This window comes from Panthera uncia (assembly GCF_023721935.1).
Source record: "Panthera uncia isolate 11264 chromosome A1 unlocalized genomic scaffold, Puncia_PCG_1.0 HiC_scaffold_17, whole genome shotgun sequence".
Classification (NCBI taxonomy): Eukaryota; Metazoa; Chordata; class Mammalia; order Carnivora; family Felidae; genus Panthera; species Panthera uncia.
In genome coordinates this window covers 48,142,766-48,165,010 of record NW_026057577.1, presented here as the reverse complement: position 1 = coordinate 48,165,010, position 22,245 = coordinate 48,142,766, and the positions used below count along the sequence as shown (strand labels likewise).

Genomic DNA, 22,245 nt, shown 5'->3' with positions numbered 1-22,245 from the left:
AGTTTTACTTAATATATACTTTCTTGATGGAGTATTTAGTAATGTAAAAAAAGATACTATTAACTTCAGGACAGAAAATTGGGATTTAGCTACATTAGGAAAATAATGTGTAAATAATAAATGAACCTGCATATAAAACCAAGGACTAATATTCATTTATTCAGATTCTTAAATTTAAATACTAGCTATAATACTCATTTAAATGTGACTTAACATTGCAACTAGAGGATAAGTTATTTCTAAATCTTTAATAAACTACTTCTTATTTATTTACTGAAGTTTTACTTACCCCTGCTTACTATTTTTAACAATGATTAAAAGGCAAAACTATTTGGCATGAAACACAAACCTAAGAAAAGAAAGGAAGTGGTATATTACTATCAGATTCTGATACCCTTTCTTAGTGGATCTAAAGAAACATGAGGGCAGATTATGTGGCATATATTAATATAGTAATATATATTAATGCATACAACTCTATTTAATATGGTTTTTGAGTCTCATGAGAAATTACATACGAGTGCGATTTGCCCAGATTTAGTCCAATTTCAGTTTATCACCTCCTAGGATAAGAAATATTGTGAGAAAAATGAAAGGCAGGGTTTTAAAAAAGGTCCTTTAATGAAAAATATAAAAACATAATATTGCATACTTGAAACATGATTTGGATGTTCAGCAAGTTCTAAGAGCTTCCTGTGTAAAATAACCCTGTGTTTAATATACATGTATTTCTATTTACACATACAATGAAACAAACCTTATTTTACTTGACAGTAATATTTATGATGCTGACATCCTCATAGGGCTTATCTGTTTTGGGATTGACTTTGACATTGGAGATCCTCTGTACAACTTCCATTCCTTTAGTCACTCGTCCAAACACTGTGTGCTTATTATCAAGCCAAGGCTGCATTGAAGGAGAAACGGAAAATCTTGGTAAACCCAGATTTCTTAAATTACACCCTCTGGGTAAGAAAATTACAGAGAATTTAAACTTATGCTTCATTTTTAATTTAATAAAAATATATACAGTTAATTTCATCTAGCAGCTTTTAAGAGTGATTTCCATGTTTATCTGAAAAAATATAACAGCATAATATAATGTTTAATTAGCTGCATCTTTCAGACCAAACGGACCTGAAAGATGTTTGCTAAAGGTAAGTTTCTTTGCATGGCTTAAAGAATACTGGCTAAGGCTTTAAAAGTTCTCTGTAGGAATCAGACCTGCAAAAGAGGCAGGAATTGTTTGGAATTGTTTAAGTAGCATGTGCTTTTGTAGTAGAGAGATGGGAATTCAAATGTTCGCTCTGCTACTTACTTGACCTTTGGCAAGTTGATCATGTCGCACTGTTTGTATAGTCATCTGTTTTTTAAAACTGGGTATAGTGATACTAGAAGTATTGTGAATATTACTTTGTGCCTGATGGGTAGTAGTTATATTTTTCTTCATTATGTGGTGCTTAATTCCAAAAAATAAAGTATAATAATTTTTATAATGTTGTGTAACTGCACAGCAATAGAGCTCAATATTCTTATACTGTATGTCGCAATATAAGTTGCATTCTGATATCAGAGATGTTAAAATATAGAAAAAAATGTCTTAAAAAATTTGAGAATTAATATACTCTAATCCCCCCCCCCATTCTAAAGGAAACAGGCCCAGAAGTGAAATAATTTGTTTTCTATTGTACAATTAGTAGTGGCAAGGTGACTTAAACTCCAGAGTCCTGAGTTACGCAAGTATTGTTTTACAAAGCAAAATCTGATTTGTTAGGTAATTTTACATTTTCTCATCTAAACTGTTTCATTTTTTATATGCTGGCAGAAATAAATAATAGTAGAGAATAATGCAGCTCTCTTTTACTGAATTCATTCTTAGATCATAACCTATGACAACTTACAGTTTATATGACAGCTTATAGACAATGCTGTTCTACTTACCGTTGGTACTACTGTTATAAAAAACTGGGATCCGTTAGTATTTGATCCAGCATTGGCCATGCTGAGTGTATATGGTCTGTCATGTCGTAATGTTGAATGAAACTCATCTTCAAATTCTCCTCCCCATATGCTTTCTCCTCCCATACCAGTACCTGTTGGATCTCCTGTTTGAATCATGAAGCCCTTAAGAGGAAGTATACAAAAAACATATTACACTGTACTTTTCTATATGTACGTTTTGGAATTCTATGTTTAAGTGTGTTTTATATTCAGTAAAATCTTTTTTTTTTTTTTTTTTTAAGTTTCAGAGAGAATGCACCAGTGGGGGAGGGGCGGAGAGAGAGGGAGATCCCAAACAGGCTCCACACCGTCAGCACAGAGCCTGATGTGGGGCTCCAATCCATGAAGTGTGAGCTCATGACCTGAGCCAAAATCAAGAGTTGGATGTTTAACTGACTGAGCCATGCAGGCACCCCTTTTCTTAATAGTCACTCTATCAAGTGATTTTATTAAAACCTTAGTAAGTTATACTTTAGATGATGTATTTCCACTGCTTAAACACAACCTTATTTCAGTTACTGAAACAAAACTGCAAAGGTCTCCTCATGAATAGTCATGTACTATCTTTCCCAATAATGCAATTAAAACCAATTAATATTGTAAATAAGTTTTAGATCTGTAGAGTGTATAAGGTTTTATATAATTGCCCCACTCTTCTCTCTTCCCTTTCCCTAAAATTCTGGATTGCCTGGTGAGTCATTTTTCTAATTCTTTCAGAACCCCCCCAAATCTGATTATTCCTCCTGTCATTTCTCCTGCCATTTCTGAACCTATCAGTAACCAAGAACTACACTACTGCCCCATCCATTTTATGGAACAATGCTCAACAAAATCCTGGGACAAGTTCGTTCTGCTCTTCAGGTATTAATGGTGGTTCTCAAAGATTAAGTAGCATGATGTCTTTTCTATTATTTAAAATCTTATTTTCTAGATCTAGACCTTATTTAGTCACTAGGTATGAGTAACTTTAACTATTGGTTTTATCTCAGCATGCCCTTTACTCTGTGTCTGACCCTTGGGTTTAGCTGCTGACAAAATACTGGTGCAGTGCTTCTAAAAAGGTACCATGTTACTGTTCCTGCATTTATTCCAGATCTGATATTCATGACTATCCATTCTTCTTTTGGCTTAGAAAGTCCCATTTTTCCTATTCCTTTTTAATAAACTGATAATTGTGAGACAGGAAGATTCCTTGTGTTTAAACCTCTGGTTATGCAAAACACACTATTCCTGAAGTCATATAAATTTTGTATAACTTACCTTAATTATACGGTGAAATGTATGCCCATTATAATAGCCGTTTCTGCTATGAACACAGAAGTTTTCCACTGTCTTAGGGCACCTAGTAAGATATGTTAAAAATATGAAATCCATTCAGAGCATCTTAATATAGTTTTCTTTGCAGTTCTGCTTTCTACTGACACCTGCAATACCTTCTGAATGTTTCAGGACAGTCTTTTTCCATAACCTCTTCTCATCTCAGGACAGAAGAGATGAAAGATCACATAAGCCACAGTATATTAATATTGTTTAATATATTATCTTTAGATAAAGAATGCTTATTATATTTGAGTTTGACAGTATTTAAATTTCAAAGTCATTTAGCAGTTAAAAAAAGTACAGCTACAGCACCGTAAGATATGTATATTCACTGCATATAGTAGGTTCAGTTCCTGGGAAAGATAATTTTCTTACAAAAACAGCGTTATGGTACACTGACACACTTCCTAACCAAGGACCTGCTCTCTCTCAAATGGTATCTCCTAAATCTAATCAACTTTAAATGACAATCACACACTCAAAAGTATGAAGCTTTCTAAATGTTAACTAATCTCATGTGATGATTTAATCTCATGTTACAGCATTTAAAACATTTAAAACACTCATATACAAAATAAAGAAGTACTTTTAAGTAAAAGGGGTTGTAAAAGATGTCACTCTGTTTTTCGTTTTCATTTTTTTGGAGACAGAAGTGGAGAGGGGCAGAGGGAGAGAGAATTCCAAGCAGGCTCCACATTCAGCAAGGAGCCTGACGCGGGGCTCACCCCCATGACCCTGGGATCATGACCTGAGCCAAAATCAACAGTTGGATGCTCAAGTGACTGAGTCACCCAGGCGCCCCAAAGATGTCACTCTTTGGATCAAGAATAGCCAAAGATATTCTATTGGATTTGGCATTGCATGTTCATCTTGCAAACTTTTAAACTGTCCAGAATTCCTTTCTGCTTTTTTCAGTACATTTTTTGTTGGATTGATTGATCAATTATGTATGTATGTATGTATATATGTATGTATGTATGTATTTATTTATATTAGAGAGAGCACAAGCAGGGGAGAGGGGTAGAGGAAGAGACAGAGAATCTTAGGCAGTGCAGAGCCCAACATGGGGCTCAATCCCATGATTCTGGGATCATGACCTGAGCGGGGATCATGACCTGACTGAAAATCGAGTTGAACACTCAATTGAACGAGCCACTCAGATGCCCCTTGTTGGAATTTTCAAAACCTATAGAAAGAACTAAAGAAGTAGTGGAGGTCTAAGAAATGTAAGGAGGAAAAGGAATTATCCTCCCCTTAAAGATTTGCTTTGAGGGTAAAGCCAGTTATAACAAATGAGCCACAAAATATAGATGGGATGCACAGTTGATGTTAATATCCATTTATAAACCATTTTATAGTTTACATTCAGCACTTTCATAGCCATTTGTTTTGTATGCATAATAATAAACCTGTGAAGTGTGTGTGTGTGTGTGTGTGTGTGTATGTGTATATATATATATATATATATATATATATATATATATATAAAATATCCCCATTTTCTAGAGGAACAGTTATCAGAAAGCTAAAGACAGACATTCTTTTCAAACCCTTCAGTTCTTTAAAATTCCTCAAGTTGAGGGGCGCCTGGGTGGCTAAGTCGGTTAAGTGGCCGACTTTGGCTCAGATCATGATCTCATGGTTCATGGGTTCGAGCCCCACCTACTTCAAATTCTGTGTCTCCCTCTCTCTTTCTGTCCTTCTCCCACTCATGGTCTGTCTCTGTCTCTCAAAAAATGAATAAAAACATTTAAAAAATTTTTTTAAATAAATAAAAAATAAAATTCCTCAAGTTGAAATAGCAATTTTAAGTTGCACAGTTTCTTCCAATAAACACATTTACATTGATGTTCATTTCAGACAGAAGACAGTACATACTCAACAGGAAAAAGTTTGATATGAATGTCTCCCATGCTTGTGTGGATAATGGCACTATCTGAAACACGTTTAGGTCCTTCAGCTTGAGTGGCTGCCATGACTTCTTCTTTAGAAGGTTTCTCATTAAAAACATCTCTGTCAGAATCTGCACTTTTTGTATCTTCTGGTTCTCGTTTGGTAAACTCAGAGGAAAATTAAAGAGAGTGAATGAATTAAATTTTTCATCTGGTTAAAATGTTATCAACAGTAAAATTTCATTTCTATCTATGGTATTTGAGCAAAGTAAGAATTCACATCAGAATAAGTCCTTACTGCAGCAATCACTTCCTATCACAGGATGTGTAATACAGTTAAATTATTTTTACACTTGCCTAACATAACAACAATCCATGCAGTGAAGGTGTATGGTTTCAAATGGGATTTAATTTCTTTTTGGGTGCACACTGAACAAGATGCGCTTTTATTTGAGGTAGTTTTCTGCCTCTGCCCGCTAGTATGTTCTAACCTGTCAACCAGTGCTTACTTTTCACTATTTAGCTTGCCTGGGTTTGAATTCCATTCTGCTACTTACTAGTTACATGATTTTGGCAAAATAAATTCATTTCTTCCATTTCCTCATTCATAAATGGGGATAACTACCTCAAAATCGTACCTATTGTGAAGATTCAATGAAGGGATATAAAATGCTTGGAGAATAGTGCCTAATATGTAAAAGGCACTATATACATATTAATAATTGTTGTTATAATGAACAGAACCTGGTGCTAGGCAGGTTGAGGATTCAAAGATGAATCTGTAATGCATCTTGGCTAGTTTTTTTTTTTCCTGCAAAGCCCCCATCTGTTCTATCTAAACCCTGAAGCTTGGAAGAAAGAATGTAAATTTTGAGTGAAGTTACAGAAATTTCAGGATACCTCAGGGAATAGGGAAAATTGAGAGAAATCTTTCAGTTGTTAAAACTTTGGACTCCTCTGAGCCTTTTTTTTTTTTTTTTTAACTTGACTTTCAGGAAGTAGAAATCTTTTCTCCAGAGGAAGCTCTACCTGATTATCAACTGAGTTCCAGGAAAGTAAAGCCAGTGCCCCAGGCCCTGTCTTGCCTAATGTCATTCCGGATCTACTTGGATAAATTCCAAATAAAGAAACAACCAAGCTAGGATGTTGTTGACTTATCATCTTATTCTCCATTTTTCAAAGGAATGACAGACATTATCAGTTGTATGATTGATTTGTATGAATTTTTAAATAGGTATTTTAATTTAGCTCACATATTGAACTACCAAAGTTCATATTTTGTCATATTTTGATATTGATTTGAAAAGAGATAAAAAATTTACATATATGTATGTACCATTCTACTTTTGCTTACGAATATGTATGTCTAATAAAATGAAAGATAATTTTATGAACATGTTAGCTGTATAAAGATGCATAGTAACTTTTTTTCTTCAATGTTAACAACACATGTGATTTAATCAACATAAAAGTAAACTTTAGGGGAAGAGAATAATCTATTAGTTTTTTGATAAAGAGGATAGAAAATTAGTATGTTTTTAGTGTATATCAAGAGTTAGCTTTTACCTTCAAAACAGTTAAATTACAGGTAAAAACAAGAAAAACTATTTCCCTGTAACCAGTATTATTTTTTGTAGCAATGACTTTGAAAGTTCTACATAAAATTTTCATCTTAAAAGAATGTATCCATTTTTTGGTTAAAAGCTTGTTTGGGATGAACTGCTATTTCCTACATTAATCAAATGCTGGCAACCTGAATAGCATCACAGCTACTTACAAGATATCAGATGAAAAGAATCAGTATACTAGAATGAGCCACACACTTTAACAAACCTGTGAACAGTGAAGAAAATATAATGCCCTGTATTTGAGGATTTTATATTACCTTAAGGAGGAGATGACAGTATTACAGATATTTAAAAAAAAAAAAAAAGAAAGAGAGAAAGTAAACTATTCCAAAAACTGTGACACATAGAGCACAACCAGGCAGATGTAACTCAGACTTGATGTCAAGAGAAGGTTTCCAAGTAGGAACTGATATAAGTAGGAACTGGGGACAGGTATGTGATTGGCAGAAGGAACAGCCTGTGTAAATGCCTTGAGGTAAAAAAACAACACTCAGCTATTGCAAACAGGATCAAGTTCAGTCAGAGTAGCAAATGAACTAAAAAATGAAGAAAGATAGGTAGAAGAGCCAGCTAATATAGATAGTTGAGGAGCCATTAAAGGATTTTAGGCAAATAACCAAATTTGGGACTCAGTCTCTGACTGCAGTGTGAAGGACAGAATGGTAGGGCAGAGGTCTCTACACTTTAGATTTTTCTGCTTGGTTCAACAGTTAGGACACGGCTACTCCTAGATAGTTTAGACAGTTTGATTCTGAGCCCAGTCTTAGTTAACATGTAAAGTACTTGTAGTTCTCTAGGGAAGAAAAAAATTGTCAGGAATATAAACTTTTAAGGTAGCACCATTACAAGAGAGTTAAAAGGTAAAAAAAGAAATGTGCTTAGAGAAGCAAGTGTGCAAGTTCAGGGAAGATAAATTAAGAACAAAAGATGAAAAATAATCTTTTTTAGAACTTTTAAAACCCCATAGCAAAAGCTATTTTGGATGCAATTATTACCATAACCACTTACTTCCTTACATCTTAGACAACATAAATAGTTGTAGAAGCCAGGTCGAAGATTTTTCAAAACAGGAGGGAAATCAGTACAAAATCGAGTCCTAGTTAAAAATTATGCAATATTAATGTTTTAAGATGGTATTCTGGTTGTTTAGAAAGCATGCTATTATTGCCAACATTCTCTTCAGTTGAAAGCACAACCTAAGAAAATAAATCTCCAACCAAACTGGAAGAATTAAGGCCTATTTCCTAGTATTTCCGCATACCATGTAAAATCTATTCTTTTTAAAAGATGTACAAACTATTGTTGGGTCAGCTTGAATATTTTGAAGAACAGGATTTTCAGAAGCCTTCATTTCTATAGTAGTTGCAGCACGATGTTTTTTGGCTATTCCCTGGAACAGAGCCAACTGCATCACTCTAATATTTTCCTGCTTGCCTAAGATGCGCACACACCTGGAAAATACAACAATGTTTTATACAGTAAAATACCACGATTAATTCCAATTATAAAAATTTTATAGATAAAATCTAGAAATCAACTATCCTTTACCTTTGTATAAAATAATTACTAAAAGTTTTTTAAAAAGTGTTTCTCTACCCCCTTCCCCAGAAAGAGTTATTTTAAATTGGATGGAATTTTCTGGTTAAAAAAAAAACAAACACAATCATTCATGCATAATTTTAACCTATCCCTATTATCTTAATCTTTTTGCAAGCCTTCAAAGATTCTATACTGTGAAGAACTACAATATAAATTTGTTTCTATGTGAGAATGTACAGACCTACATTTTTTTCTCTTTAAAATATACTTTTAAGTTCTTTTCATTTACATTCAGTGTTAGTATCTGATTGTAGCTATTTTGTACTAAAACCAAATGGACTGTTTGCACAAAAGGCTTATTGTGGTTTCATGCATTTTAACTTCTGATTTTATGTCTAGCAGGATGTAATGCTGAATTCTGTGGTTAAAATATTTGGCAACATTTAATATGAACCAGGCTAATTTAAATCAATAAGCAAAAGAGAGATTGAAACTTGTTAAAAAAAAAAAAAAAAAAAAAAAAAAAACAACCTTGAAACTATGCATATCTTTTTTTCCATTTCTTTTACAAACATGAGTGGAAACTTTTTACATAAGATTATAAACAACCAAAAGACCACAAAAAATCCAGTCAAAACATTTGGTTAAGTTTAGACATTTGGGACCATTCCACTTGTCTTGGAACAAACAAAACTCCCTTTGTTTCCCTGAAAGAGGAAATGGTCCCCCATAAATGAATGCACTTTTAAAAAACATCTTATTAAAGCTTACCGGTTTGTTTCTACATTTATAACTTTAATGCCTAGCATTGTTCCATATAGCACGAAGTGTCCAGTTTCATCAAAGACTATGTTAATTAATCTTACTGCATCCACCTTCTCCAACTCACGTTCAACAGCCATTCGTCGGCCAAATTCCATGTCGGGTAGCTGTTGCCTCATCTGCTGCAGTTCAGTAAACATCTAGGGAGTAAACAAAAAAGCTATGTGATAAAGGGAATGAGAATTTAAATAGAAGCACAGTACACATTAAAAGCCACTGAAAATTTGTGTACTTATAGGTTACCTTAAAGAGGATTCTAAATTCCATACGCAGGAAATAAAAAGACATTAGTAAGTTCAATCGTAAAATAATAGTATTTACACTAACTGCTTCTTCTTAATAAAAAAAAAAAAACAGTTAATGTAACTACTGTCTTCTGTACAGAAAAAAGGTATCTGCTGCCTTTTATAAGCCACAGACTAGGGACACCTGGGTGGCTCAGTTGGGTAAGCGTCGGACTCTTGATTTCAGCTCAGGTTATGATCTCATAGTTAGGAGATTGAGCTCCACATCTGGCTCCATGTAGGGCTCCATGCTGGGTGTGGAGCCTTCCTAAGATTCTCTCTCTCTCTCTCTCTCTCTCTCTCGCTCTCTCTCTCCCTCTCTCTCCCCCCCCGCCCCTCCTCTACTGTGCTCTCTCATGAATAAATAAATAAATAAATAAATAAATGCCACAAACTAGTACTTTCCAATAGGAAGATAATGCAAACCAAGCATGTAATTTTAAATTACCTAGTAGCTACTTAAAGTAAAAGAAACAGGTGAAATTAGTCTCAATAAGGTTTTATGCCCCATATATCCAAAATATAATCATTTAAACTTTACTCAATACTTAAAAATTGAGATAGAAGCACCTGGCTGGCTCAGTCTGTGGAACATGTGTCTCTTGATCTCAGGGTTGTAGGTTTGAGCCCCATGATGGGTACAGAGGTTACTTAAAATAAAATCTTAAAAAAATTTGAGATAAATTATATTCTATTTTTTTTTATATTAAGTATTTGAAATCCTGTATTTTATAATTTCATCCTGTCTCAATTTGGACTAGCCACATTTCAAGCACTCAACAGCAACATGTGGCTAGTGGCTACTACACTGGACACTGTAACTACAGAGTGTAAGGTCCCTGTAAAAGGATCATGGACCTGACATGATATAACAAGCACTCAATTTTTATTGAATGAACTCTTATTATTTCACTAATTTATAACAATTTCATGATATTTTAGAAAATGTTTCAAGTTATTTTTATAGAGAACCCAACACAGATTATCATTAGGCAAATGTCATTTACGGTAGATGAATATTTTTATAAATGCTCTGTAGCTTATTTGGTTTTCTTTTCTTCAGATATTTAACACAATTTTCAGATAAGGTCACATCTCAATTACTATGTATTATCACACTATAAGCTTCTCCCCCATTAAGATCTTTCGTTTCCAGACATTTAGGGAATCAAACAGCAGAATTCAACAGCAGGTCTCCACTGGAGATAAAAAGAAGCCAAGCTTATGTCCAGTCTATTTATTTTCATGCTTGTGTTAACTGGAAATCCCATTTTTCTAGATATGGAAAGAACAACAATGTACACAACTCCATAAAAACAAAAGGAGGTATATGCATTAGGGAACAACATGAAGCAAGGGTCTTACAGGACAGAAAAAAAGCCTGTTGGTCATTAGGTTTTCTTATCTCCAGTCTCTGAGACTACTTGTTTATTCATATGCTAGAAATAGCCTAGCATTTTTATAGAGAGGGACCCCTGATTATTTTACTAGATTAGATTCATTTTCATGACTTAAAGTTTGTAGACGGTTGTCTGCCTGCGTGCAAGTATTTCATAAATGTTAATCCAACCTGATAAATACAGCAGTATCTTTTTACAGTATTCTAGCCTTAATAGCAGGGCCTCTGTGATACACAACTGTGTAACCATATGCATATCTCATTAACTGTGAGATTCCACTGATTTACTACCCACTATCATTCTAATTAATTTACTCGGCATTTGTTTTAGTTGTTGTTGTTGTTGTTGTTGTTTGGACAATCTCTCATTTTGAATCTCACTTCTGTCATAAGCTTTACTACTGACCTCATCTTATTTCAGCCCTCAACACTTGTTGAAGTCAATAATGAAGAAACAGAGTATTCGTGTTAAGAAATTAATATCCAGAGACTGTGTTCTTAAATATTTCTTTTGCTGAGGAATCTTCAGAGAGCTGCAAGTTGGTAAAAGGCCTTTAAGTTATATTTAAGTTGAACTAATATCTAGTTACCAGCTGCCATTAATGAAGAAAACATCACAGTTTTCTCCTATTCTTCAAAGTAGAGTGGAAAGCTGTTCTCTTCCAAAAGGAAAATGAGTCAGGAGGATGATCTAACAACCAGATCTTCACATGTGTCTGGATTCATATTACTTCAGGTAGATAATCCACCCAACTTAAAGCCACTTGCCACCAAACAAGAGTGTCACTAAGAAGAGTAACAGAATTTAAGACCTTAATGTAAGGAATCTAAACTGGTTACTACCAACAATGTAGAATTATTATACAATAAACAGTACTGCTATGAAGAAGGTTCAACCCACAGACTCTCAGAGGATTCAACATACCATTAGCAGTTAGAGAACACTTGAGGGAAACAGGTGATCAGACCCAATTTCCACAAAAAACTGTTAACTTTGCATGGATAGAAAGTCTTATTCTACAACTACATGCTTTAACAAATTCTTGTTAGCAGTAATTATGTGTCACATATTGTTGTTAGTGCTGGAGATACAAACATGAGCCAAAACAGATAAGGGAGCATAGATCACATAGAGTTTAGTCTACTAGGGGTTGATATGTAGTAATCAAAAATAAGACCAAGCCAAATGGTCTAAGAGAAAATAAACAGAGTGATATTGAGTCACATAAAAAAAAAGTTGTCCTAGGTTAGACAAATAGTGAATTCCCACAGGAAGTGACTCTTTAAATGAGATTTGAAGCTTAAGTTCAACAGGTAATGGAAAGAACAGAGGAGGGGTGACACCAGGCAGCAGGAACAGCATAGGCAAAGGCCCTGTGGTGGAAGACATGTTCAAGAAACTGAAATAAGGCGTAAATGGCTAGTGTTAAGAGGCAGATAGAAAAGTGAGTGACAGTAGGCTAGAGTGGTAGGCAAAGGCCACAATAAGGCAGGCTATGACTTCGGTCTTGATTCAAAGAACAATAAGAAGTCACTAAGAGGTTCAAAGAATGAAATGATCAAATATGCACTTAAAAAATTTGCTCTGGATGCAGTGTGGATAACTGATTAGGAGAAAGCCCGAATATAGGCAGTAGGCCATGAGACAATCCAGGCAAAAGATCATGAACTAGGGTAATGACAGCTATGCTGAAAAGAAAGGGATAGATTTTAAGCATATTTAGAAACTAAAATTGACAGGATTCATGATGAATTAAATAGAGGGTAAGGAAAAAGAGTTAAGAAGTTAAGGATGACGCAGGTTTGTGGCTTATGCAAGTAAATGGATATTGGTGCCATTCATGAAGAGAGCAAAACAAAACAAAACAAAACAAATGGAACCATGTGTATTCACAATAGTAAGATGGAGAAATCAATTTGGGAGTAGTCATATGAATAGGCAGGAGTGAACAGAGAAAAAGCCACACAAAAGAAGGATGATTGGCTCAGAAGATATCACATCATAAACCCTGGGAAAAGAGTTTTCAAGAACACTGCAAGAGAGCAGACAGATCAATAATATCTTCAATGTGCTAAGAGAAAATAACCATCAATGTAAATATCTATATCCAGAAAAAATATCTTTTAGGAATTGCACAAAATAAAGACACTCAGAAAAGGAAATTCCCATTAAACTTATATTGCACTTACACTTAGTGATTCATCAAAGACTCTCATGAGTTTTCCAGTTAAAAATCTGAAAATTCTAACTTTTCTATCAGAACCAATAGTAGCTATTTTCTTCCCATCAGGTGAAAAACATATGCTGGTTGGATAAGCCTTGCACTTGGCAAACTCATACAAATCGGTGTCAGTTTTATATTCCCAGTTCACATTTTTGGGGAACTTATATTCATGAGGAGGCCCAGTCCAGTATTCAATCATTCCAGATTTATCAGAAGACACTATTGCTTTATAAACTGCATTCAGCCGTATCTGAGTAAGAGGTGATGTATGGAGCTTGTCAAAAATATGAAGCGGCTGGTTATCTCCTCGACCATCATAAATGAAAATTTTTCCTGTGCTCTTCTCAGAAGCAGCAACTGAAGATATGGCATCCCCTGGGCAATAGATCCACTCACATTGTCCAGGAAAATAGCTAAAATAGTGAGGGGAAAAAAGAAGTTAATACAACAAGTAAGCATCATTATCCACTCTCACCACCAGAACAATGTCCTGGCCAATGATTTAGTTAGTTTCGGATTCCTTGCTCTAAAGTAGCAGAAATAGAAACTGGGGAGGAACAACTAGTTTTCCCTTTCTGACCTCATTAATCTAATGGTAATAACTTCTGAGGATTTATCAGACCACATAGAAAACTTCCTACAGCAGATCATTTACTTCTTTTGGATAGATAAGAAAACCTAATCAGACCAGGGCCTTAAAATATTCCAGGGCATTGCCTTTTGGATCTCTAGGTATCAGTCTATTTTTAACTTATTTTTAAATAGGTTCATATCTAACAGTATACTTGATAAACTCATTCTTGAAATGTTTAAAATCAAAATATTTTAGTTATGACTATGATCAAAAGGAAAACATTTTGATATCACATTTTCATTATTAGTGACTTAATCTTACAACTATAAAGTTTGAACATGCTACCTGATAAACAAAGTACAAAAGAACTGGGACAGATTTAACCTGGGACAGATTTAACCAAAATACCAAACTTACACACTCAAATGAGTGTTGTCTCCTTCTAAGCAGTCAGTTAAAGAAGTTAGTTATTCCAATGTTGGTGCTGATGCTCAAAACTTCTGGAACTCTTCTTTTAGAATTTCTACCAAAACTTAAATAATATCCCTACCAAAACTTAAATAATATCCCCAACATTTAAGAATAGATTTAATTTGTAAAAACAGCTAAAGTGTAGGTAAACAAAGCAGGGAATAAGACAAGATAACCAATATATATTTCTATTTGTAGTAAAAAATAAGTTCTGACCATAAGTAATGAGACTAATATCCTTTAATGGCTCATCAACTGATTTTGAAGGAAATTCCAAAAGAAGTACTGCTATGTAATGAACTGTTGTTCTTGTCCCCCCACCATTCATATGTTGCAGTTACCCAAGGTGATTGATCTGGAGATAATTAGGAGGTAATTAAGGTTGAATGACGTCATAAATGTGGGGCCCTAATTCCACAGAAGGGAAAGAGGAAGATACCATTCCTCCTTACATCCTGTCCCCAAAGAGAGCCCTCACCACAAATCAAACCCTACTGGAATCCTGGTCTTGCACTTTCCAGCCTCTGGAACTCTGAGAAAATAAATTTCCTTTGGTTAAGCCACTCAGCCTATGGTCTTCTGTAAAGGCAGTCTGAACTAAGACAAGTCCTAAGACTATTTTTGACAATGCTAGATTTTCAAGGTGACATTCATTTAGACGTATATAAATTCAGTATGATATCTTAAGAAAGACATGCTTAAAACAAAGTATTCATCTCATTTCTGTAGTTCAACCACATGGTGTGGATATCAATATACTTTAAAGTTTAAAGTTACCAACGAATCACCTCAATTCCAAAATGTACATAAGCCTTATAAGACACAATACATATTACTGAAATAAGCAAAGCAAGGAGATTAATTCTAAGTACCAGCAAATTAGACATGATGGATCCTCATTATTTTATTAAGTAATGTTAAATGGATATAATGAATCCTTGTGATGATGCTATTTAAAAATTTCTGCTGTGATTAACAACAACAAGCCTCCAAAGAGCATCATAACAAGGATTCCTATCTACTTTTCCTAAGCAAAATTCAAAAGCACAGCTGGCAATGGCAATACATTCTGTTTAGAAATATCTACAAAATGGTGACAGTTTAAAAATTATTTCACTAAGTTAAAAAGTATATACTTTAAAAAAGACTCACCCAAGCTTCAGCATATTGATCATGTCAAAGTTCACTACATCAAACACCTTCATTGCTTTATCATCACCCACAGAACAGAACAATGCTCCCTCAGAGCTAACTGCAATACTCTCAATAACTCCTATTTAAATAAATCAAAACATTCTAGTAAATACCAATGAAACAGATATGCATGATTCAAAGAAAAAAAAAACATTTTAAAAGAAACTTTAACCAATACAATTTAAGACTCACACACACACACAGTGAAATTCTTACCCAGGTGACTACGAAAATGTTTAACAAATTCAATTCCCTCTTCTATTTTTTTCCAGAACTTAACATGTCCATCATGACTGGCAGTAATAATAAAGTCTGTCCTGCATACATAAAATTGTAAAAGTTAATTTGTAAAGCAGATCTATGAGTTATTTAGTACCCCCAAAGCAATCATTCACTGAGAATCTTTGGCTCTTTCAAAATATTTTTATTTTAAGCTTTCTTTATAAAGACCACCATATGAGGGTAGATTGAAAATGGCAAATTTTGTAGTTCTTTCCTGGATATCATAATAGTTGATGTGGCACTAACTTTAACCCCAAGAGCTAGGATCAGAGATGTGCTAGGACTTGACATTAAAAAAAAAAGAAATTTCACCAGGAATTTCAGTAGACCTTACAGCCCGTTAATCGTAAAATCACCCTGTAGGCAGTCTTTTCACATGGAAAACGTACTCATCTTCAAAAGGTGATAAACAACCAATGTACATTTGTTTTGTATCGTATCCAAGGTGTCTTGTTAAGTATTAGAAAGATTTTGTACAGAATAGTCTCCCCTTTAAGGTGTATAAAAATAGAAACCATCTGAATACCTATGGTATTGATATTACCTTGAATGCATTCCTTGTAGGAAATTGGAAAGAATATGTAGGACTTCATTTAACTTAAATTATTATAGAATCGGTGGCATTAAATAGAAATCCATGGTATCCTAAAGATACTTTTACAAATCATCTTCAAAACTGAAGCATTTTTATAAAATAAATTTTTCAGAAAAAAACAAAAAAAGATGTGTGAGACTTACTTGGTGCATACCACATGGGTGATAACATCTCTATGCATGTAACTGCGCTCATACATAGATGCACTGGGGAGATTTTCAAGATAGACTCTTTCAAACTCTAGAACTGAGGGAAAAAAAGTAAAGAAAAATTTATTTTAAACTGCAACTATATCTATATACTATTTTGCATTTTCTGTTAAGAGTTTTCTACATTCTATTTTCTGTTGGGCACCTGGGTGGCTCAGTCGTCAAGCATCTGACTTTGGCTCAGGTCATGATCTCACGGTTCATGAGTTAGAGTCCATATTAGGTGAGCTCAAGCTCTGCTTCGAGGGAACACAAGCCCTCTTCAGGTGAGCTTGAGCACTGCTTTGGGTGAGCTTATGCCCCACTTCGGGTGAACATGAACCCCACTTCGGGTTAACACGAGGCCAACTTTGGGTGAGTCCCACTTCTCTCTGTCTCCCTCTGCCCCTCCTTCGCTCTCAAAAAAAAAATTCTATTTTCTATTTTCTTCTATATCTTATTACATTTCTCTCAATTCACACGTAATGAAAAAAAAATCCAGTCTGTTATGTATTTCATAGTAGTGAACAGCACTGTTATTATTTAGTCATGACAGGTTCTCAGGTATTGTACAGATGCTTAACTGCCCTCAGAACTTAACTGAGTGATTCTGGCTTAATATTAAGGTTCCATTAAAAAAGAAAAACTTTGGGGTTCCTGGGTGGCTCAGTCGGTTAAGCGTCCAACTTCGTCTCAGGTCATGATCTCACGGATGGTGGGTTTGAGCTTCATGTTGGACTCTGAGATGACAGCTCAGAGCCTGGAGCCTGGTTCAGGTTCTGTATCTTCCTTTCTCTCTCTGTCCCTCCCCCGCTTGTGCTGTCCCTCTCTCTCAAAAACAAATAAACATTGAAAAAAAAAAAAAAACCAAAACCTTAAAAAGTTTCATGAAAGTATCACAACCATCTTTCTAACCATTAGGAGAGCCAATTATTAGTTCTAATTTAAATAATTAACAAGAGACCAGTGGCCACCTATGGGTGTTTATCTTTAAGACACTAATCCTCTTTGAGGTCACTAGTAGTGGGGTTGAAGCAGATAAACATGATAAAATACTAAATAGATTTTTAGAGCTGAGAAAATCCTGGACTTCTCAACTTTTACCAGGGGCAAAACATTTGAAAAAGTGTTAATCTGAGGAGATATTTTGTTACAAGACCTATGAACCATATTACTAGCATAAATTGACATTATATGTGTATCTAATAAAATAATCCAACAAAGGCCAAACATGCCTACAAAAAGTTGCTAGAGCGGAGCCTGGGTAGCTCAGTTGGCTAAGTGACCAACTCTTGATTTTAGCTCAGGTCATGATCTCACAGTTGTGGGACTGAGCTCCACATTCGGCTCCACAACGAGTGTGGAGCCTGCCTGGGATTCTCTCTCTCCTTCTGAAAGCACACATGATCTCTCTCAAAAAAAAATTTCCAGGGCGCCTGGGTGGCTCAGTCGGTTGAGCGACTGACTTCGGCTCAGGTCATGATCTCACAGTTTGTGAGTTCGAGCCCCGCGTCGGGCTCTGTGCTGACAGCTCAGAGCCTGGAGCCTGCTTCGGATTCTGTGTCTCCGTCTCTCTCTGTCCCTCCCCTGCTCATGCTGTCTCTGTCTCAGAAATAAACATAAAAAAAAAAATTTCCTACATTAAACATAATGAGATGTTTCATAGTTTTTCATAACTATTGTATAGCAGAGTCAAAGCTGTGCCCAATGAACTCCTTTCCCTTCATTTTTAATAACAGAACTACCATCTTTATATGTGCAAAATGACAGTCAGCTATAAGACGACCTTTCTCATCTTCTCCAGAGTTAGGTGTGACCATGTGCCAATGAAATAGAAGTGTGTTATGTGACAGTCAAGAAGTCTCCTTCAAAAGTATTCCATTATTCCCTTTCTCAGTCCTATACTTGGGAACTGGGATAAGAGAACTGATTCTAATAACCACTCAGGACAAAGACGAGGGCCATATCTTAGTGATGTTAGGGCAGAAAACTGGAAAAAGCCTAGGTCCCTTTGAAGCCTCCATACCGATCCTAGACTGTTTAATTTGGGACTTCTTTTATGCAGCTAATATAATACTGATACACATTCCTTTTGCTGTTTGTTAGTTTACTTGAGCAGGTATTTACTGAAAACAAAATAGGTTATAAGGCACATGGACATAAAGAAGTGGAACACATAGTTCCTACCTTTGAGAAACCATTTGGTTAATTAAAGGTAGTGTCATATAACAATTTATAATGTCTTTCTGAAAATGCATAGAAAAGTCTAGCGTCTAAAGAACATGTTAAAGAGGATAGCTCTTTTTCTAGAAAGCTAAACGCATGTCACACTCCCGTCTTTTTATTAAAAAAATTTTTTGCGGTGGCGCCTCAATGGCTCAGTCGGTTAAGCATCCTACTTCGGCTTGGGACGTGATCTCACTTGGGTCAGGATTTCGCAGTTTGTGAGCTCAATCCTCACAGTGGGCTCTCTGCTGACAGCTCAGAGCCTGCAGCCTGCTTCAAATTCTGTCTCCCTCTCTGTCTCTCCCCCATTCACGATTGGTCTGTCTCTCTCTCTGCCTCAAAAATAGACATTAAAAACATTTTTTTTAAATTAATAAATTTTATTATGCTCTAGTGACTGAGCCAGCCAGGTGCCTCAAACTCCTTTTTAGACAAAATCTTCAATGATTATTTTTCTAACATTTCATACATGTTTTTATTTTTTAATTTTTAATTATTTAAAAAATTTTTTTAATGTTTATTTATTATTGAGAGATAGAGACAGGCAGAGCATGAGCATGGGAGGGGCAGAGAGAGGAGGAGACACAGAATTTGAATGAGGCTCCAGGCTCTGAGCTGTTAGCAGAGAGCCCGATGCGGGGCTCGAACTCACAAACTGCAAGATCATTACCTGAGCCGAAGTTGAACGCCCAAACGACCGAGCCATCCAGGCGCCCCTAACATTTCAGACATGTTTTTAAATTTCAGTTTTTTTCAGGGTGCCTGGGTGGCTCAGTCACTTAAGCATCTGACTTTGGCTCAGGTCATGATCTCACAGTGAGTACATTCAAGCACATCAGGCTCTCTGCTGACAGCTCAGAGCCTGGAGCCTGCTTTGGATTCTGGGTCTCCATCTCTCTCTGCCCCTCCCCCGCTCTCTCAAAAATAAAGAAACATTAAAAAATTATAAATTTCAGTTTTTTTCTTCAAACTGAATACACTATTGACTGGCTTAAATACAATAAGCATCTACTTAATTATAAACATTTTCACACCTAATTATTGCTGTATCTGTCTCAATTGTATTAAGTTTGTAAGATTTTTGTCTCTTAATACTAACATCAGCACTTTGATATTTTTTATGTTTCCATAAAAAAGGATATGCAAACATATTCTATTACAACTATAAGAGCATTAACTTTGTAATGTTCATTCATTCAATAAATACTTATTGAACACTTGCTACGTGCAATCAGTGGAGCAAAGCAGTCATGGTCTGTGCTCTTATAAGCTTACAGTCTTAGCAGTGGTGACAAATATTAATCAATCACAGACTTAATACACAATTATAAAATGCAGCAAGTGCAATGAAGAAGTTGCTATGGAAACATTTAACAGAAAGACCTAACTGTAAAAAAGATAACACTTTACGGGTGTCAATGTACAATGTTCAAAAAACTAGCTTCTTCAAAATTTGGATACATAAAATTTGAAAGCTACCAAACACTTTACGGGTGTCAATGTACAATGTTCAAAAAAGTAGCTTCTTCAAAATTTGGATACATAAAATTTGAAAGCTATCTGTAAACTCAGGTGTTCAAAATTACCTCGGAGTTATGATCAGTGTTCTTTAGAAACCCAGCCCACACTGGAGAAACGACAGGCTTCCCAGAGGAGGCGATATTTGGAGATGAGTGCTCAAGTTGGACAACAGTTAGCCACCGGAAAAGGAGTGTGGGAAATTATTTCAGGTATACACCATACCCTGGCAGGCATCCAAAGAAGAAAAAGAGCATACCCCATTCTCAAGTGTTTTAACATGGCTAGAGTACAGCCTAAGGAAGACAGGGTTAGGAAGCAGAAGCAATGGAAATGTGCTGGTGAGGTAAGGAGAGATCACATCGTGAAGGAACTTGTATGCCATGATAGGAAGTTTGGACTTTGTTTTTAAAATGAGAAATCACTGAAGAGTTTGAAGCAGAGAGAGTGATAAAGTAAGATTTGACCTTTCAGAAAAATCGTATTTTAATGGTTTTACACCAAGGAAGACATTTTATAGAACAACTTATGAAAATAAGAAAAACTTAACTTCCTTCCCTACCCTTTTTATTTAATAAAACTTGGTCACTATTCCACGAAAGTTGGAAAATATTTCAAGTCTTGGCATCTCCTGCGTGTGGTTTGAAAACCACAGACCGCGGGTTTTAGATGAAAAATTTGTTACCCAGTAAACTTCTGTAACTTTCCTAGGTCAGAAACTCATTATTGGAAGAGACAGGATTAAAATGATCTTTACCTACTCTTTACGATTCTAAATAGGCACCGCCATCTCGCCCTCGGTCCCCGCGTGCCCCAAGAGACTAAGTGCACTCCTGAAATAAAAGCTTTCAAGAGAACTGGACTCTTTGACGTTTAATAAACCGGAGACAGAAATTCCAACCTAATGCGCCCGCTATAGGGGTTAAATGAGAGGCGCTTAGCACATAATAGGTAGTGAGTATAAGTTAGCTTTAGCATCTATTAGAACACGTTCCTATAACACATCTGTCACTAACATTGTTAGATAGTAGCAAAAAGACGCTGTACTCAGCCCAAATCATTATTTCGGGGAGAACGTGCTAGTAGAGAATGACCAGAAAACAGAAGCCGACCCTCTGTTCTGAGGGCATAAAACCCCGCAAGCACACACCATCTGATTTTTGAGTCTGGTTTGAAATTTCCCAGTCTGGGGACGCAGATTCCAACTCGCCCTGTGTCTATCGCTGTAGCTACCTTTCCTCTTCTTGGCCAATGTCGCCTCTACAGGTAAGGGCCCAACCCAGCGCTCTTCATTTTCCTCTTCGTTCTCTTGGGCCACAGCCACAACCACTGTCAGCTCTCTTTCGCCGAGTTCCGTTTTTTCCGGCTCCCCCGTGTCCCGGCGCCTTCTTCTTCTCAGCTGTGAATCGCTACCACCTTCGGACGCCATATTGCCAGAGTTGTCAAACAAGGCGCGACACGACACAGCTCCCCTACCAATCCGCAAAGCGGCGCGGCCTACACGTCAGTGGCAGAGCGAGTTTCGGGATTGGCTGGGGTGCGTAGGAGCAGATCCAATCAGCAAGCAGCGCGCGCTCGGGGCCCTAGGCCGGGAAGTCCTGTCTGAGCCAGGCGGAGGTGGCCTGCAGTCCGTGGCTGTGTGGTGGTTGAGAGGTGGGTAAGGGAGAGCGCCTTAACGGTAGACACTTGGAAGGCTCCCAGGGCATGGAACTGTAGCGCCGATGGTGGGACCCTGAACCTCACGGGAACTGGATACCGGACGCCCCGCCAGTCCCTGTGACCCGCTCTTCTCCCGCTCTAGAACCCAGCGGGTTAGAGGGAAATGACAGAGGGGCAGGGAACTGAGGGAACTAGCTAACTTGAGGGCCTCCCTTCAGGTGCTGAAGGAACTGTTTTCTTCCCTGAGTTTCTTGATTCTCCCACACGAGAAAGAGGTGGTGGGCGCTTCTTACTGTTTTCTAGGGAGGGAGCGGGAGAGAGAGAGAGAGAAAGAACGAAGGAAAGAAAGAAAGAGAGAGAACGAACCAACTAGGCAGGCCAAGAAACCCAAGGGTACATGGTAGGATCCTTCCCCCTGCTGCCATCGT

At 36.3% G+C, this 22,245-nt stretch overlaps 1 protein-coding gene across 3 annotated transcripts; it reads right to left on the bottom strand.

Moving 5' to 3' along the window:
- Positions 1-6: 6 nt before the first annotated feature.
- On the bottom strand, positions 7-21,628 carry PPWD1 (peptidylprolyl isomerase domain and WD repeat containing 1). 3 transcript variants are annotated; one of them, XM_049649540.1, is made up of 11 exons: positions 21,309-21,394; positions 16,370-16,472; positions 15,566-15,666; positions 15,308-15,428; positions 13,076-13,523; positions 9,152-9,342; positions 8,103-8,292; positions 5,200-5,381; positions 3,262-3,343; positions 1,942-2,124; positions 8-907 (listed from the first exon to the last, which is right to left on the bottom strand). In XM_049649540.1, exons 2-11 carry the CDS (start codon positions 16,423-16,425, stop codon positions 764-766), a joined length of 1,698 nt encoding a protein of 565 aa, XP_049505497.1. In that variant the 5' UTR covers positions 16,426-16,472; positions 21,309-21,394; the 3' UTR covers positions 8-763. The 3 variants fall into 3 exon arrangements, with proteins under 3 accessions (XP_049505498.1, XP_049505497.1, XP_049505496.1); XM_049649539.1 differs by having other exon boundaries at positions 9-907; positions 21,392-21,628; XM_049649541.1 differs by lacking the exon at positions 21,309-21,394 and having other exon boundaries at positions 7-907; positions 15,308-15,330; positions 15,641-15,666; positions 16,370-16,421.
- Positions 21,629-22,245: the final 617 nt, after the last annotated feature.

Coding starts and splice junctions, on each gene's coding strand:
- PPWD1 (XM_049649539.1), bottom strand. CDS start 21,587: ATGGCGTCCGAAGGTGGTAGCGATTCACAGCTGAGAAGAAGAAGGCGC. Junction 8,293..9,151: donor ATAAATGTAGAAACAAACCG/GTAAGCTTTAAT, acceptor TGTATTTTCCAG/GTGTGTGCGCATCTTAGGCA. Junction 5,382..8,102: donor AAAAGAATAGATTTTACATG/GTATGCGGAAAT, acceptor TTTTCCTCTGAG/TTTACCAAACGAGAACCAGA.